Below are 14,810 nucleotides of genomic sequence, written 5' to 3' on the forward strand. Positions count from 1 at the left end.
CCACCACGCCTGGCTAGTTTTTGTATTTTTAGTAGAGATGCGGTTTCACCATGTAGGCCAGGCTGGTCTCGAACTCCTGACCTCAGGTGATCCACCCGCCTCGGGCTCCCAAAGTGCTGGGATTACAGGTGTGAGCCACCGCACCCAGCCCAAAAGCTTTGTGTTTTTACAGATATTAACCAAGTTTCCTGTTTAAAAAAAAAAAAAACTTAACAATAATGTACGAGAATAAGAGAAACATTTTTCCAAAAAAGCATTTTGATTATTTTATCTTATTGGAATGTTGGATAATATAGTGTGCTTCATTAATGATCAAGCATGTATGGATTTCCCACCTTTATAGGATCGTATCTGAGTTCAGGTAATACTGGTAATTTTTGTACTGTATTTGAAGATGAAAAGTATAGGTCCAAATCATAGACCTTGCATAGAAGCTGGTTAATGAAGACAGCTCTGGAGGAACACATAGATACACACAGAGAGACAAGCATATATATATATATAAAGTATACACACATCTGTTTTTTAAAGTTTTAAAGCTTTTAAAGCAAAAGCCAGCCCCTCCCCTCTCTCAGAGTGGGTGGGGACAGCAGTTGCATGGGCAGCTTTCCTGATGAGCCACAGGTCCCTCTGGACACAGTTGCCTGGCCACGCCCCCTTTCCCTTTCATCTTTCTCATTGACCAATGTGCTTGGAGCATTAAGGCCACGCCCCTATTCTGCATTCTACTGGTTCCCTGGTTACGGCTTCCTCTGGCTCAGTTACGCAGCTGCCTGCTAGGTGACTGGACGTGTTGATCAGTGCTCGCTGGGATTTTGCTGACGTGGCCCCAACCCCGCCTCCCTCCCCACCCCGCCTCCCTCCCCACCCCGCAATGGCAGAAGAAACTCAACAGAGCAAATTGGCTGCAGCCAAGAAAAAGGTAAAGACGTACCAGGTCATGGCCCCCCAACCCAGCCACAGATCCCCTCCGACGACAAGACCGCTGCCAGAGTCCATACTACTCCTGAGGCACACCGAACTTTGCCCCCTAACCCTGGCGCTTCTGGCCTCCCCCTACAAAAATCTTGTCAGTCAGCCCTGCCCCTTCAGCAAACAGCTCAGTCCCTGCCCTCGCCAGTCACCCCAGGGTGACTTTGGGTGGGTGACTCCTGGGGCTCCCCGTTCCATTACTGAGCGCTCACCTCTTGCCGCCCCAAATTGGACCTCCCTGGGCTCTTTGGGCTCATGTCTCGAAGGACCTGGGTTCCCCAGCCCCAGGCCCCGCCCTCGCCAGTCGTCCCTGGGTGACTTTGGGCTGGTGACTCCTGGGGCTCCCTGCTGTAGACTCTGCCCTGCCCTCCTGCTGCCTCAAGGTTGACCTCCCTGGGCTCTTTGGGCTGGCGTCTCCAAGGACCTGGGTCACAACCCTGTGTTTCCCTCCCGCATGGTGGAGCGGCAACTCAGACATCGCGCTGTCCCTCCCCCACACTAGGAGGAGTGGAATGTAGTGATGTCACAGTCTGCTTACAAACTGTCATTACTGAAAGACTGGCCTTGGTCTTATGACCCAGTCCCCTAAGCGTTGTCACCCCATTTCTGCTTCTTCTGGTCCCAGCAGAAATTTCCAGCTGGAAGGGGAATGGAGACTATGGGACCTAGGAGCAAGAGGTTTCAGGCTGCCTTACTCCCTTAACATAGACATTGACGGTGGGGAAAGCCTACACTTCCCCCGTGAGCTCAAAACGTTGACAGTATCTCTGGGTGGTGATGGGAGAATGGGTTTGGTTTGGTTTTCTCCCAGGCGTCTACTTTCCAGAGAGATTTTAACATTTTTTTTCTGAGTTCTCCACCTCATATTCTAATTCTCCATGGTTCTGGGACCAGACTGCCCTTCAGTCAGTGGTCTCTGAAGTGAGAATTCCTCATCTTCTGTGGAATAGATCTTGGGAAACTGAACTTGACAGTTGGAATCTTCCTGATATTATCTCAACCTTGGGTACTTTGAGTGCCACAGGATAAATGTGGGACATCTTTCTGAAGCATCAGTTTCCCTTGATTCTCTTGAGATCAAGAGAAAAAACATGAATGTACTTAGGGATGACAGTCACATAGGTTTCTAAGAGTATACCAGACTTCTCTCTGAAATGAGGCTTGGTTTGTCGTCTTTCTGATAAACTCCCAGATTTAACAAAAAGCCTGCCTTCTGCCATGAGGACACATTGGTATAAAAGTTTGAGAGGTACTGGTGCACTTCTTCACACTAACAGACGTGTGAGGATATGTGACTCTAAACCACACGGTATACAGTTCCTGCCTACTTAATGTTTACTTTTCTACCTCTGCCTCTGGTTTTGGTCCCTGGCAGCTGCTGATTCTTGGCAAAACCCCAGAGCTTGGAGTCAGAGGACTGAGTTTCAAAGTCCCAGTATCGCCTTTTTCTTTTTTCTAGCCATGATATCAATCCCTCTCAGTCACTAAATGATTGTGACAACACCTTGTACTGTTGTTGGTGTCATTACATCAGATGGTGTATAAGAGTATTTTGTAAAAACTGTAAAGGAGGATGTGCCTCTAGGGGCTGACAGTTCTCATGAGTGTTACCACTCTTCTTTCCCACAGTTTAAAGCATATTGGCAGAAAAACAGCCCTAGAGTTCCAACAGGAGCGAAGAGGAACAGGAAAACAAATGGCAGTATCCCTGAGGCAGCCACTTCTCGTGGTTGCCAGTCACCTGGGGATGTGAGTCTTGGCTGGCCAGGCTCCTGGGGACAGGGGGCCCAAGGGGCAGTAGAGGGTAATTGTTAAGATTGTGGATGAACTGTTGGGTACTGGTTAAGAATTCTGGGTTTGGCTGGGTGTGGTGGCTCACGCCTGTAATCCCAGCACTTTGGGAGACTGAGGCAGGCAGATCACGAGATCAGGAGATTGAGACCATCCTGGCTAACATGGTGAAACCCCGTCTCTACAAAAAAATACAAAGAAATTTGCCAGGCGAGGTGGCGGGCGCCTGTAGTCCCAGCTACTCGGGAGGCTGAGGCAGGAGAATGGCGTGAACCTGGGAGGCAGAGCTTGCAGTGAGCCGAGATTGTGCCACTGCACTCCAGCCTGGGAGACAGAGTGAGACCCTGTCTCAAAAAAAAAAAAAAAAAAAAAGGAATTCTGGGTTTGCATCCTGCCTCTCTGTCTGGGAGGGATATGATTTATGGCAAGTTGCTTGAGCTCTTTGGGCCTCTCTTTTTACATCTGTATAACAGAAGTGGTATTGTTTGACTTCCATTTGTGAAGTTTAAATGAGATTTGTTATTGTTGTTTTTATGTTAATCCCTAGTACATAGTACATGACCTGCTGTAAACACCCAGGACACCCAGCATTGCTGTTTGATTTTCCTCATCCCCAGTCTCAAGGGGAAGCCAGGACAATGAGAACAGTCACTTGCCATCAGGAGTCATTGAAAGGGCCCCCGGGTGGGATGCTGGGGAGATAAGAACCATGAGAGAAGTTGGCACAGAGTTATGGGACAAAGGTCCAAGATAGGCAGAAAAGAAAATGTTACCAGTTGATGGGGAAGAAAGGAAGTCAGAGGGCTCAGACACTGAGGGGGACAGAACATCTCCATATGCACTCTCATCTTATAGTCAGCAACAGCTTTCCACGGGGAGGGCCCTACATCATCGGCTACCCTGAAGGATCTGGAGGTAAGAGGCTCTGGGTGAAGGTGCAGTGACCCTGCAGGCCAGCCCTCTAACCTCCTCACACAGTGGGGACTAGGTGCCCCTCTGCCAGCTAAGACAGCCCACACACCCCAGCCCTAATGATTGTTCTCTCTACCTCTCCCCAAACTCCTGCTCCACCTCCTCCTCTCTGCATGCACCTCAGAGCCCGTGCCAAGAACCGGCAGTAGTCCGGGATTCAAGGTCCATAAAAGTCAATGAACTGAAGAACACCATCAAATCTTTGGTAAGAGTTCAGTGGGGTCCCCTGATTCCATGCTGCCAATCCTGGGCTGGGTTTCCCCTTAGGGCCCTGAAGAAAGAGCTGGGGGCCCCTGGTGCCAAGGGTTAATAGGGAGCTGGAGTGGCCAGGACTAACCTGGAGGGACCCCAGAGCATGCAGCGGGGCTCTTCTTTTGCTGCCCTCTTTGCCGACTCTTTCCTCTCCAGACACCCCTGCTCCAGTCCTTGCTACACACGCCCTGGGGTTGTTGCCTCTCGGGGAATTGCTAGCCTGACTGGTTGTCAGGGGCCCTGTATTTCTGCTGTGACTCAGTCCCCAATTTGATCTTCGATTCTGGACAAGCCACCTCTCCTTTTTGGGTTTGTGTTTCCAGAGGAGGTAGTGAGTATCAAAGGTCTCTGTTAGCTCTGAGAGTCCGAGATTTAAAGACCCCCTAGAATGGAAACCTCAGGGCCAAGGGCTCCTGTCTGTCCTTTTCCATCCTATATCTGCTGTGAAGAACCATACCTGGCCCGTACGTGCTCAGTAAATGTTTATTGAATGAACGCACTTTCTAAATCACAAGCTGCCAGAAGGAGGGGCCTTTCTCAAACTCCATCTCTAGGGGTTTATGTTACTGTCCTCTCAAAAGAGTCCTGATTCAGACTTTGAGTTCTGTGGCTGTGGGCAAAAACCAACAAAGACACAAATCCTCTGTCCTTGGGAGCTTGAGGAGACTTTACCGGTTCATGTTCCCATTATGTCTGAGAACTTTGCCTTTAAAATCCATTCCTGGCCTCTGCCTACCGCTTCCTGGTCTGGGGAATAGAGTTGAGGGGGCCACGCTCCATCACCTTAATTTGACTCTCCCCACAGAAACAACAGAAGAAAGAATTGGAACATCAGCTGGAAAAAGTAATGTGATTTCCTTTCCTTGCGACATGACTGCTGGGTTTGGGGGGCACTCAGACATAGAGGCCTCAGTCTCATCTCACCCACTCCCAGCCTGGGGAAGAAGGCTCACTCCTCACATTCCACCCCATCCCCACAGGGCCTCTCATAACCTGGTCCCATGGGTGGGCCTGTCCTGGGGCATTGGTGGCATTCTGGGGGCATGTCTCTTGCTGTGCTGTCTCTGCCTCCCCCTGGTAAGAGCTCTGTCTTCCTCTTCCTACAGGAAAAGAAAGAAAACAACAGGAGACACCAAGCCAAAAGGGGGCTAGAAGTGAGTGGAGGGTGTGAAGTTTCCTCCTGTCCTCCCGAGAATGTTTCTTTCCTTCTCTTTCAGCACTTGCTTGGTTTTTCTCCCAAAGGTTCAAATCAAGATATTGAACACCGAGAAAAAGAAACTGCATACGGACATATCCCACACAAAACGTTCTCTCAGATACTTTGAAGGTGGGAATCTGGGCACCCTGTCATCCTTCAACCTGGCACTTTGACAGGTCTTCGGGGGAGTCCTTTGGGCCCCATCTCAACTCTCATTACAGAACAGTCCAAGGATCTGGCAGGCCAGCTGCAATGTTCATTGCAGCGTAAAGAAGAATTAGAGCGGGTTCTCTCTGCTGTCGCCGCCACACAGAATAAGAAGCTGGATGGGGTGAGTCCAACCACCTGCCCCGTCCCCTGGGAGCCCAGCTTCACAGATGGAGGAGTGAGCCTAAAAGTCCCTTCTGCAGGATGGAGTGTCCTGCCCAGAAGGCAGCATGGCCATTTCTCGCTGCTTTTGTTTATGGTTGTTAGAGGCAGCATGGGGCTGAGTCAGCTGCTGTGGGTGAGTTGGGGGGCACTGGGGAGCGAGCACTGGACACAGAGCTTGGAGGCCAAGTGCCTGCCCCACCCTTACCTGGCTGTGGTCTTGGGCAAGTCCTAGGTGGGGTATTGGGTACTTGTACTGTGAAGGTACAGAAGAGTACCTTTAGTATGTTACCATTTCTGTAGAGAGGGGAAATGTGTGTGTGTGTGCGTGTTTGTGTACATACTATGATAATATACATAAAATGTGTCTGCAAGCGTTCATAAAAAATTCAGGAGAGAGCAACAAGATGGCTGGGAGATACTTCCCTTCTGTACCTTCTGAGTTTTGGACTATGCGAATGTATCATCCTTTCAAAAAGTGAACAAAAGATTAATTTTCCCCTTCCTATCTGTGCCCCCATCCCCAGCAAGAAAAATGGGCTTAGAGAATTGGATAGACCTGGGTGTTTAAATCCCAGCTCTACCTAAGTGATCTTAGGCAAGCACTTAACCTCAAATACTCCATGTTTTTTCATCTACACAATAGAGGTAATCATAGTAACTGTCTCCTGTGGTGGTTGTGAGGATTAAATGGAATCACTAGCATGGTACCTGTTGAAGCACTCCATAAAGGTTCAAACAGTGGTAATAATAACAGTAATAACAATAGCAATATTTTCTGATCTCTCTGGGCCTCTGTTAGCCAGCTATAAATTAAATATCATTCCCTGTCCTTTCCAACTTTACTGAGTTCTTTTAAAAACCAGACCACGGGCTTGGAAATGCCTTGATCTTTACTGGCCAAGTTGTATATTGGGCCTAGCCCTAGCCCTTTTAAGGGGCACTGTGTGGAATGTTCCGGGCTCTCCAGATTGAAACTTCTCACTCTTCACCATCCAGTTCTTGAGCCACAGTAGAGCACGTATGGAGAGGATGTTACAGCAGTCCCTACAGGACCAGGCACTGCTCAAGGCACAGCTGACACAGGTGAGGTTTTCAGAGGGAGGGATGTGGAAGGAAGATGACCCCAGGTGGCCAGGAGCAGGTGAGGACCAGTGACAGCCCTTCCTAACTTCTGTGCCCATTCTTGCAGTTGAAGGAGACATTTAAACAAGGCCTATCAGAGCGAGACGAATATGCTCAGTGTCTAAAAGGAGAGAAGGCCCGGTGGCAGCAGAGGATGACACAAATGTCGCAGGAAGTGAGTTCTGACCCTTCAGACCCCCCACCTTAGATAGGTCACTGGATCTTTCTGGGCATCTGTAAAATGGGAATAGTATAGCCAGAGGTGGTCATGGGTCTGGGCTTTGTGGAGGTGGGGGCAGAGAGGGAGATGGCAGCCTGCCCAGCCACCAGCCCCTCTCTCCAGGGCCCTTTCCCCTGTGCTTTGGCCAGGTAGACAAGTTGAAGAAGGAAAATAATCATTATATGCAGTGGGTAGAGGAGCTGGAGAGGCTGTCCGAACTGCAAAAACAGACGGGTAAGATGGGGCTGGCGTGACCCGGGAGCAGGACTGGCATCAGAGGGCTGTGCGGGTGGCTTAGAATGCCTCAGGGAGGTGGGTGGATGGAAGGGCTTTGAGGCAGAGGGAAAGAGGTCTGTGCCAGGAGACGGCAAGTCTTGTCATCTCCATTAGCCCCAGTGTCCCCATCAACAAAGAGAGCCCATTGTCAGCCACCCACAGTGCTCTCTTTCTGAAAGTGGCTTGGAAGATTGGCTACCATCTGGGTGCGAGGAATCATTAGCAGTGAGGCCATGTTTGAGGAGCCTGAGAGGAGCTGTGCGCCAAGAGAGGGTTTTTTTTGTTTGTTTGTTTGTTTGTTTGAGAATCCGGAGGCCCTTATTGTCTGCTTCCTTTCTCAGCTGAACCCCTGCCCCCGGAGCCCCCAGCAGTGCCCTCTCAGGTGGAGCTGCAGCACCTGAGGAAGGAACTCGAGAGAGTGGCAGGAGAGCTCCAGGCCCAGGTCGAAAAGAATCAGCGCATAAGTTTCCTGAACCGGGTCCAAGAAGAGAGGCTTCAGAAGCAGGAGGAGAGGCTTCAGGAACAGCAGGAGAGGCTTCAGCAGCTGGCCAAGCCACAGAGCGTCTTCGAGGAGCTGGTGCGTTCCCCAGCTGGGGAGCGTGCCCTCCTCCCTAGCCCTCCGGGCCTTTGTTTCCCCACCTCTAAAACGGGGCAGTGTAGCCCTCATGTGAAATGTTACTTCTAAAGGCACCTGTGAACCAGGTGGCTGTGGGAGAGAGGGGATGATTTTTCTAACCTTCCTCCACCCTTCCTGGTGCCATGGGAGGCAGACACCAAGTTCTGGGGTCTCCAGCTGCAGTGGGTGGTTGCTGATTGCTTCTCTCTGTCCTGAACAATGAGAACAAGAGCACCCTGTGTTTGGAGCAGCAAGTAAAGGAGCTACAGGAGAAGCTGGACGAGATGAAGGAGACGGAAACCTCCACCCCATCCAAGAAGGGCTGGGAGGGGGGCACTAGCCTCTGGGGAGGGGAGGTGCCAGGCCAGAGGCAGCTCCAGCCTGGGGGCTGGTGACCACAGCACCCCCCAGGGCATTCCTGTGGCTGTTTCTTGCTTCCTGCCCTCTGACTTTTATAGGTGGGTAGCCCTGGGCTCCTCCCAGGTCTGGACACCATCATCCTGGGCATGGAGCCCCCCAGTCACAGAGGAAGAGACAGTGGTATAACAGGCTCCTTATGCCAGGCGCAGTGGCTCATGCCTATAATCCCAGCACTTTGGGAGGCTGAGGCAGGAGAATCACTTGAGGTCGGGAGATTGAGATCAGCCTGGCCAATGTGGTAAAACCTCATCTCTACTAAAATTACAAAAAAAAAAAAATTAGCGGGGCATGGTTCACATGCCTGTAATTCCACCTACTCAGGAGGCTGAGGCACGAGAATTGCTTCAACCCAGGAGGTGGAGGTTGCAGTGAGCTGAGATTGCACCACTGCACTCCAGCCTGGGCCACAGAGTGACACTGTTGTCTCAAAACAAAACAGAAAGACTCCTTACATTAAAACTGGATTCCAGCCTCCGTTCCACTGGTCACCATTCAAGTACTTTGCATCTCTAAGTCTCTGTTTCTTTAACTTCAAAAGGAAGTCAGCATTTTCCTTACACAGGTGCTGAGGATTAAATGAGAAGAGGGTATGAGATTTGAGGCTGGGGAAGGAGGCATGGGGTTCTAGGAAAGCGAGGCAGTCACTTAGGCCTGGAGTAAGGAGACAGGGGCCTGGGCAGCCGACAGAGCCCCCACAGTGCTCTCGCTACCCTATTAATGGGCCCAGAATCTGGAAACCAGCCACCACGTGCCCACACACCCAGGGTCTTCCTGCAGGTGGAGCTGAAGAGCCAAGAGGCTCAGAGTCTGCAGGAGCAGCCAGACCTTTACCTGGGTCACCTGCAGCAGTACGTGGCCACCTATCAGCAGCAGGTGGCCACCTATCAGCAGCTGACCTCTGAGAAGGAGGTGCTGCACAGGCAGTGACTGCAGCAGACCCAGCTAATGAACCAGCTGCAGCAGCAGGAAACTTGGGGCAAAGCGGTGGCCAAGATGGCCCGCCAAAAGTTGCAGGAGACCCAGGGGAGGGAGCTGCTGAGGATGGGGCCGTGAGAGGGAAGACCTGGCAAACTTCGTCCCTTCTCACTCTTTCCTGGCCCCTTAGGAGCACCTGGAAGCTGCCAGCAAGCAGAACCAGCAGCTAACAACCCAGTTGGGCCTCATGGTTCTACCTGGGGAAGGTACGGGAGACCGCTCAGAGGAAGAGGAGAGAGCCCCAGGAGGAAGGGGGGACTGTTAGCAGCATAGGATTGAGGAGTTGGAAGAGACCTTTAGAACAGCTGGTCACTATGCCGACCGGGTGCCTGCACTAAGTCTGGCATCAGTGTGGTGACCTCCTGTGAGCAGGGGCCACCAAGTTGCCTAAGGATGGCTGAACTGGCCCAGGTCAGAAAGGGAGCAGGTCAGAACTCCCACATCGACCAGTAGTGGGAGTGTGCCTGGGCGGAATAGCAAGATCTTGATTCTTAAAAGTAAAAATAAAGAACAGCAGCTCATTCCTCTCTGGGGAGGGGCTGGCTCAGGGTTACACAGTAAGGGTAGAGGTAGAGGTGGGCCCACGGTACCTCCCTTGTTGGGTTGTCTGAGGACCCCTCTGGCCACCCCCCACAGGAGATGGAGGAGAACCTCGGTCCATGCTGAGCGTCCCAGAGGACCTGGAGAGCGGGGAGGCCACGGTGAGCCTGACTCCTCCTGCACCCACTTTGCCACCTTCCTTTGTGGTCCCTCCAAGACCCCTTTATGCTCTTAGATTCCCTTCCTTCTGATTTCTCTGGACCTTCACCCCTTCCGAGAGCCAGTGGTCAGACACCATTTTACCTGTGACCAACAGGTGCACTCTGAGGCCCCAAGGGAAGGGGCAGCGCTCCACCTCTCTGCCCCATTTCTTCTGTGTATGCCCCTACAAGAATGCTCACGTCTTGCCCTCAGGTGGCATTTTTCAAGGCCACTGGAGCCACTGCCCAGGAGGAGCAGGCATGGTTACGAGAGCAGGTGAAAGAGCAGAGGGTGTGCTGCCAGCGCCTGGCTCACCTGTGGCCTCGGCCCAGAAGGAGCCAGAGGCAGTGGTCCCAGCCCCAGGGACTGGGGGCGAGTCTGTGAGTGGGGAGACCCACCGGGTCCTGCAGGAAGTCATGGAGAAGCTGGCCCACGCCAGTACTCCCCTCCGCCTTCTCCATGACTTGAAAATGCCACCTGAGGGCAGGTCACTGCCGAGATATGACCACAATATTTTGGCTCCAGATCAGCTTTATGGACCACCTGGAGGAGAAGGCAGACCTGAGTGAGCTGGTGAAGAAACAAGAAATACGATGCCATCAGTGAGTGGGAGGCCAGGGCACGGCAGGGGGAGCTGCAGGGCCATCAGAGAGGCCCCGGTGTCTGAGCCCTGTCCTCCTGCAGGAAAATCCATCACCTTTTAAAAGAGCCAGGACGCCATGCCAAAGATGTGGCACTGGGAGGAGGAGATCATGAGGCTGGCCCAGGACAGGGAGGAGATGAAGGTAGGGTGTGCAACATCTCTGTGGGGGTGTGGGTGGGGGTGGGTGTGAGGGTGGGCGCAGGCAGTGGCATGACAGCTGAGCACCCCTCCCTCCAGGTGAAGCTGCTGGAGCTGCAGCAGATGGTATCGGGGCCTGTGGCAACTACAACAATGGGCACAGAAAATTCCTGGCCGCTGCCCAGAACCCTGCTGGTGAGCCCGGTCCAGGAGCCCCAGCCCCCCAGGAGCTTGGGGCTGCAGACAAGCATGGTGGTGAGTAGAGCCCTCAGGCGGGGTGGGCAGGCAGGAAGAGGGGGGCTCCCACTGTGCTCAGATCCCTGCCTCCCTCTCTCCAAAGATCTTTGTGAGGTGAGCCTCACCACCTCTGCGCAAGGAGAGGCCAGGGAGGGTCCTACCTGTGACAACCCTACTGCACAGCCGATCCTGCAGGACCACCAGGAGCACCCAGGCTTGGGCAGCATTGGCTGTCTTCCATTCTTTTGCTGGGCGTGGCTGCCGAGAAGAAGGAGATAAACATCATCATCATCAAAGAGCTGGCCAAGAAATTTTTAAATAAGAAACCAAGTTATGGGGTTAATCTCCGACACAATTCATTTCGTTCATTTGAATGTTAGAGCCACTCATGATTATTTGTGTTTCTAATTTATAGTTTAAGTTTATTTGTAAAAAGTTAAAAGAGAGTGGGTCTCTGTGGCTTTCACTGATGTTCACTCTGGCATCCTTTAGTATTTTTCTTTTTTAATTTCATAATTGTAGGTCATTAGCATGCATATCGAGTTTGCCCTTATGTGGTGGGAGTTCAAACACGCAAAGACTCACTCTTTGCAAAAAATTCTTCTCGTTGGTTTGGAATAGGCTGCCATGCTTTTGTAATGTCATTGCAGCATGTATATTAATTACAGAATTCAGATAAAATTTGCCTATGTTCTGCTAGTGTTTGATCTAATCTTAATCACAGTGAGCTCTTCATTAGCTCAATATGTGGTTTGCCCCCAAGTGTGCACTGTTTATTACTTTGTAATATGCCACTATGAGTATTGACATTTAGAGTTGTTCAAAGGCCGAGAACTGGAAACAGCCTTTCCTCCATTTTCTGTGTATTGGTGATGGGAGTCATAACCTTTTGGGGGAGCTTTTTAAATCTCACAGAAGAGGAAAGTGGCCTGCTCCTGGCAGGTATGTGCAGGATAGAGTGTGTTTCATCTGTCCCGGTGCCAAGAATTAGCGCTGTATTATGGTGATTCCCTTAGGATTTGCATGTGCTCTGGGCTCATGAAGATACTGCATCATGAGCTGCAGCAGTTGTACTCTTTTTCGATGACCTAAGAAGGGATGATTTCTGAGGAACGAAAGGCTCCCATCATTGACTGTGGATGTGGAAAACCTTTCCTAGCTTAGAGCATTTGTATCTATAATACGTTTTAAAGTCAGAGTTCATGTTACCTGTTTTAATCACATGACTACATGCCTCAGTACACAAAAGGGTACTGGTTGGCATTCTTCTTAATGTATTTAGTGAAGATCATAAGAAATCCTTTACGAGTTCAAATGTCCCTGGAACAGGCATACAGGCTCTAGCCAAGAATGAATTAGAGTGAAGGAAAGCTGTGTGACACCTGGCATTCCTCTCTGTCCACGGAGCTTCTTTCAGGCTTGAAGATTGATTTTACCATCTAGACCTCTCTGGCTAATACCTATTCGTCAACCACCTTGGTTACTCTGACATAGGAATTTACTTCTTTTCCTTGAATGGAAAACACTTTAAAAAATAATAAGAAACATTATTATAAACTAATACGTGTGAGAGTACTTAGTTGAAACAAAAAGGAATTTTAGTAGACAGTATTATACTATCTTTGAAAATCAAAGAGAAATTTACGCAACTTAAAATGTTTACAAACTGCAGTGCAATCTACTGTTTGCGAATGTCGATGTATTATCAGGAAACGTGTCTATACAATCACACAGTTATATTTTCTCACAAACTTCTTTACGAAGAGTGAAATATGTTTCTGTACCTCTCGGTTTCAGTTAGGGACATGTTTTGTGCAATATTTATGTGACTGTGCCTATGCATGATGAATGAATGCATTTCAGTCATATATTGCCTAAATCATAACTTGATGATGCTTGGGAAAGACTCAACAGTTCAAACTTCATGAAGTTCTAATGTCTGTGTTCCAGAACACATCACATTTTTAGGACGTAGGGAGATATGTATGTGTGCTCCCTGGGGTGGGGATTTCTAGTTACTAGACCATCTCCAGATTTAGCATTTGGCATCCTCCTGATACTTCTATGACATTAACAGGAGACCAACAATATGATTTAACCAATGGAATAACAGATTTGCCGGCATTCACTGAACGAGGGCAAATATTCGGTCCTTGTGACTTCAACTGACTCTTCCAAATTTTATGAATGTATCAATGTATTAGATAAACCCAGTTTCAGAATGATAAAGAAAAAATGTTGGACCAAATAATGCGGCTAATTAACAGTGGTACGATTTCTAGCCCGTGGGTTTAAAATGCACTTAAAGTCCTGTTCTTGCCTTTTATTTCCTGAACTTGCCGCTTTTGCTTTCTTTGAGTTCAGTTTAAAGACAGTTACTTTAAGAGCATTTTAAACCCTCGGGCTAGAAATCGGACCACTGTTAATTAGCCACATTATTCGGTCTAACGTTTTTTCTTTTATCATTCTGAAACTGGGTTTATCTAATACATTGATAAATTATTTCAAAGGTACTTTTATCTTTGAAATCACTTCACTTTTACCGTGATGAATATCAGTGACTAGGAATGACCTTCAGATAGCGTTTAGCATCTGTAACCAATCTGACAATAATGTGTTCATCAGGTGCCTATGGATTAAATCACACACTGGCATATTTAAGCTGAAGGTCAGTCTGGAAAATAAATTTACCATATTGACTGAAATAGCACTCTTTGTATAGGTATTTGTCATATATTTAAGAAAAAGCTAAAAAGAATGGAAATTGTATGAGAATAACTTCCGTCTTTCTTCAAACTGCAAGCCGTCTTTTGCGATACCTCATTCAGCCGAGTATTTGTGCTCTTCCTCATTCAGTGTAAGGCAGCTCTCAGTTTGCTTAGAAGGCAACATTGGAAGGTTACAGTTCATCAGAAACATAAAATTTTAAAATGTGATTTCCACTGAATACATTTTAATTTCTGTAGGAAAATCAAAACACCGATTTGAAGATTGCAGTATGTAATAATTACTTTAAAAGTATTTGATTAAACCTGATAGATTTTCCAGAAATGAAAATATGTCAGCTCTAAAACCAAAGCTGAATTTTAGAAAATTTGAAAATGTAAATCAGTCCTATCCATAATATAGTTTCTCTAAAACTTTATCTTGAAGAGTCATTTTAAAATAATATAGCTAATAAAAAATATAACTGCTATCTTAATGTTCTGAAATAAGTTAAAACATTTTAAAATATGAATACTGTAGTACAAAAGAAAGAAACGGTGGGAAGGAAAAGCAGAGAAAGAAATGCCAATTCCAGTCCGCAGCTTTATTTGCCAAGTTTTCTTAGAATGAATTTTACTAATTTATGAATTCTTGTAAACAGAATGTGTAATGGAAATACTGAAAGATTTTTCCCTAGAGTGGCATTATTGACTGCTGATGTGATGCTACTGTAATGTAATAAATTATTAAATTGTTTCAAAGTGTTGTTTTTGCCTTAAATTTTTATTTTGCGTTTCTTGAAAACTATAGTATTAAAGGTATTAATACTGTGCAAATGCTGGGCATGCTTGGCATGCCCACAAAATAAAAAAGTTATGGGATTAAAAAAGTTGTGGGGTGAAAAAGTTATGGGATAAAAAATATAAAAAAGTTGTGGCAAAAAAACTTGTGGGAAAAAAGTAGAAAAAAGTTTTACGAAAAGTTACAAAAAAAAAGTTATGAAAAAGAAGATATGGGATTTGTTTAAAAAGTCATGGAATAAAAATAAAAATTAAAATCAGGCCCCTGTCAGCAAAGCCTGGAGAAGTGGGGCTGGAGTCTCCACCGCCACCATGTCCCTACCACCCCTTCGCAGGCACCCCTTTACAATTAGGGTAGC

General features: G+C 48.3%; 1 protein-coding gene across 3 annotated transcripts; it reads left to right on the plus strand.

Annotated features, from left to right (window-relative positions):
* The first annotated feature begins 232 nt into the window (after positions 1-232).
* LOC129482579 (golgin subfamily A member 8M-like) lies at positions 233-14,417 on the plus strand. Of its 3 annotated transcripts, XM_055278601.2 has the most exons (19): positions 237-922; positions 2,602-2,721; positions 3,619-3,678; positions 3,860-3,940; positions 4,793-4,831; positions 5,094-5,141; positions 5,230-5,314; positions 5,407-5,516; positions 6,554-6,640; positions 6,747-6,854; positions 7,049-7,133; positions 7,517-7,749; positions 8,004-8,086; positions 9,316-9,392; positions 9,823-9,887; positions 10,453-10,529; positions 10,612-10,712; positions 10,808-10,963; positions 11,049-14,417. In XM_055278601.2, the coding sequence occupies exons 1-19, from the start codon at positions 875-877 to the stop codon at positions 11,222-11,224; spliced, it is 1,839 nt and encodes a 612-aa protein (XP_055134576.2). In that variant the 5' UTR covers positions 237-874; the 3' UTR covers positions 11,225-14,417. The 3 variants fall into 3 exon arrangements, with proteins under 3 accessions (XP_055134577.2, XP_055134578.2, XP_055134576.2); XM_055278602.2 differs by lacking the exons at positions 3,619-3,678; positions 9,316-9,392; positions 9,823-9,887 and adding an exon at positions 10,249-10,307 and having other exon boundaries at positions 233-922; positions 2,602-2,708; positions 3,790-3,940; positions 7,517-7,756; positions 8,011-8,091; XM_055278603.2 differs by lacking the exons at positions 3,619-3,678; positions 9,316-9,392; positions 9,823-9,887 and adding an exon at positions 10,249-10,307 and having other exon boundaries at positions 233-922; positions 2,602-2,708; positions 3,790-3,940; positions 7,517-7,752; positions 8,016-8,091.
* The last annotated feature ends 393 nt before the right edge of the window (positions 14,418-14,810 follow it).

Source organism: Symphalangus syndactylus, chromosome 5, assembly GCF_028878055.3.
Source record: "Symphalangus syndactylus isolate Jambi chromosome 5, NHGRI_mSymSyn1-v2.1_pri, whole genome shotgun sequence".
NCBI lineage: Eukaryota > Metazoa > Chordata > Mammalia > Primates > Hylobatidae > Symphalangus > Symphalangus syndactylus.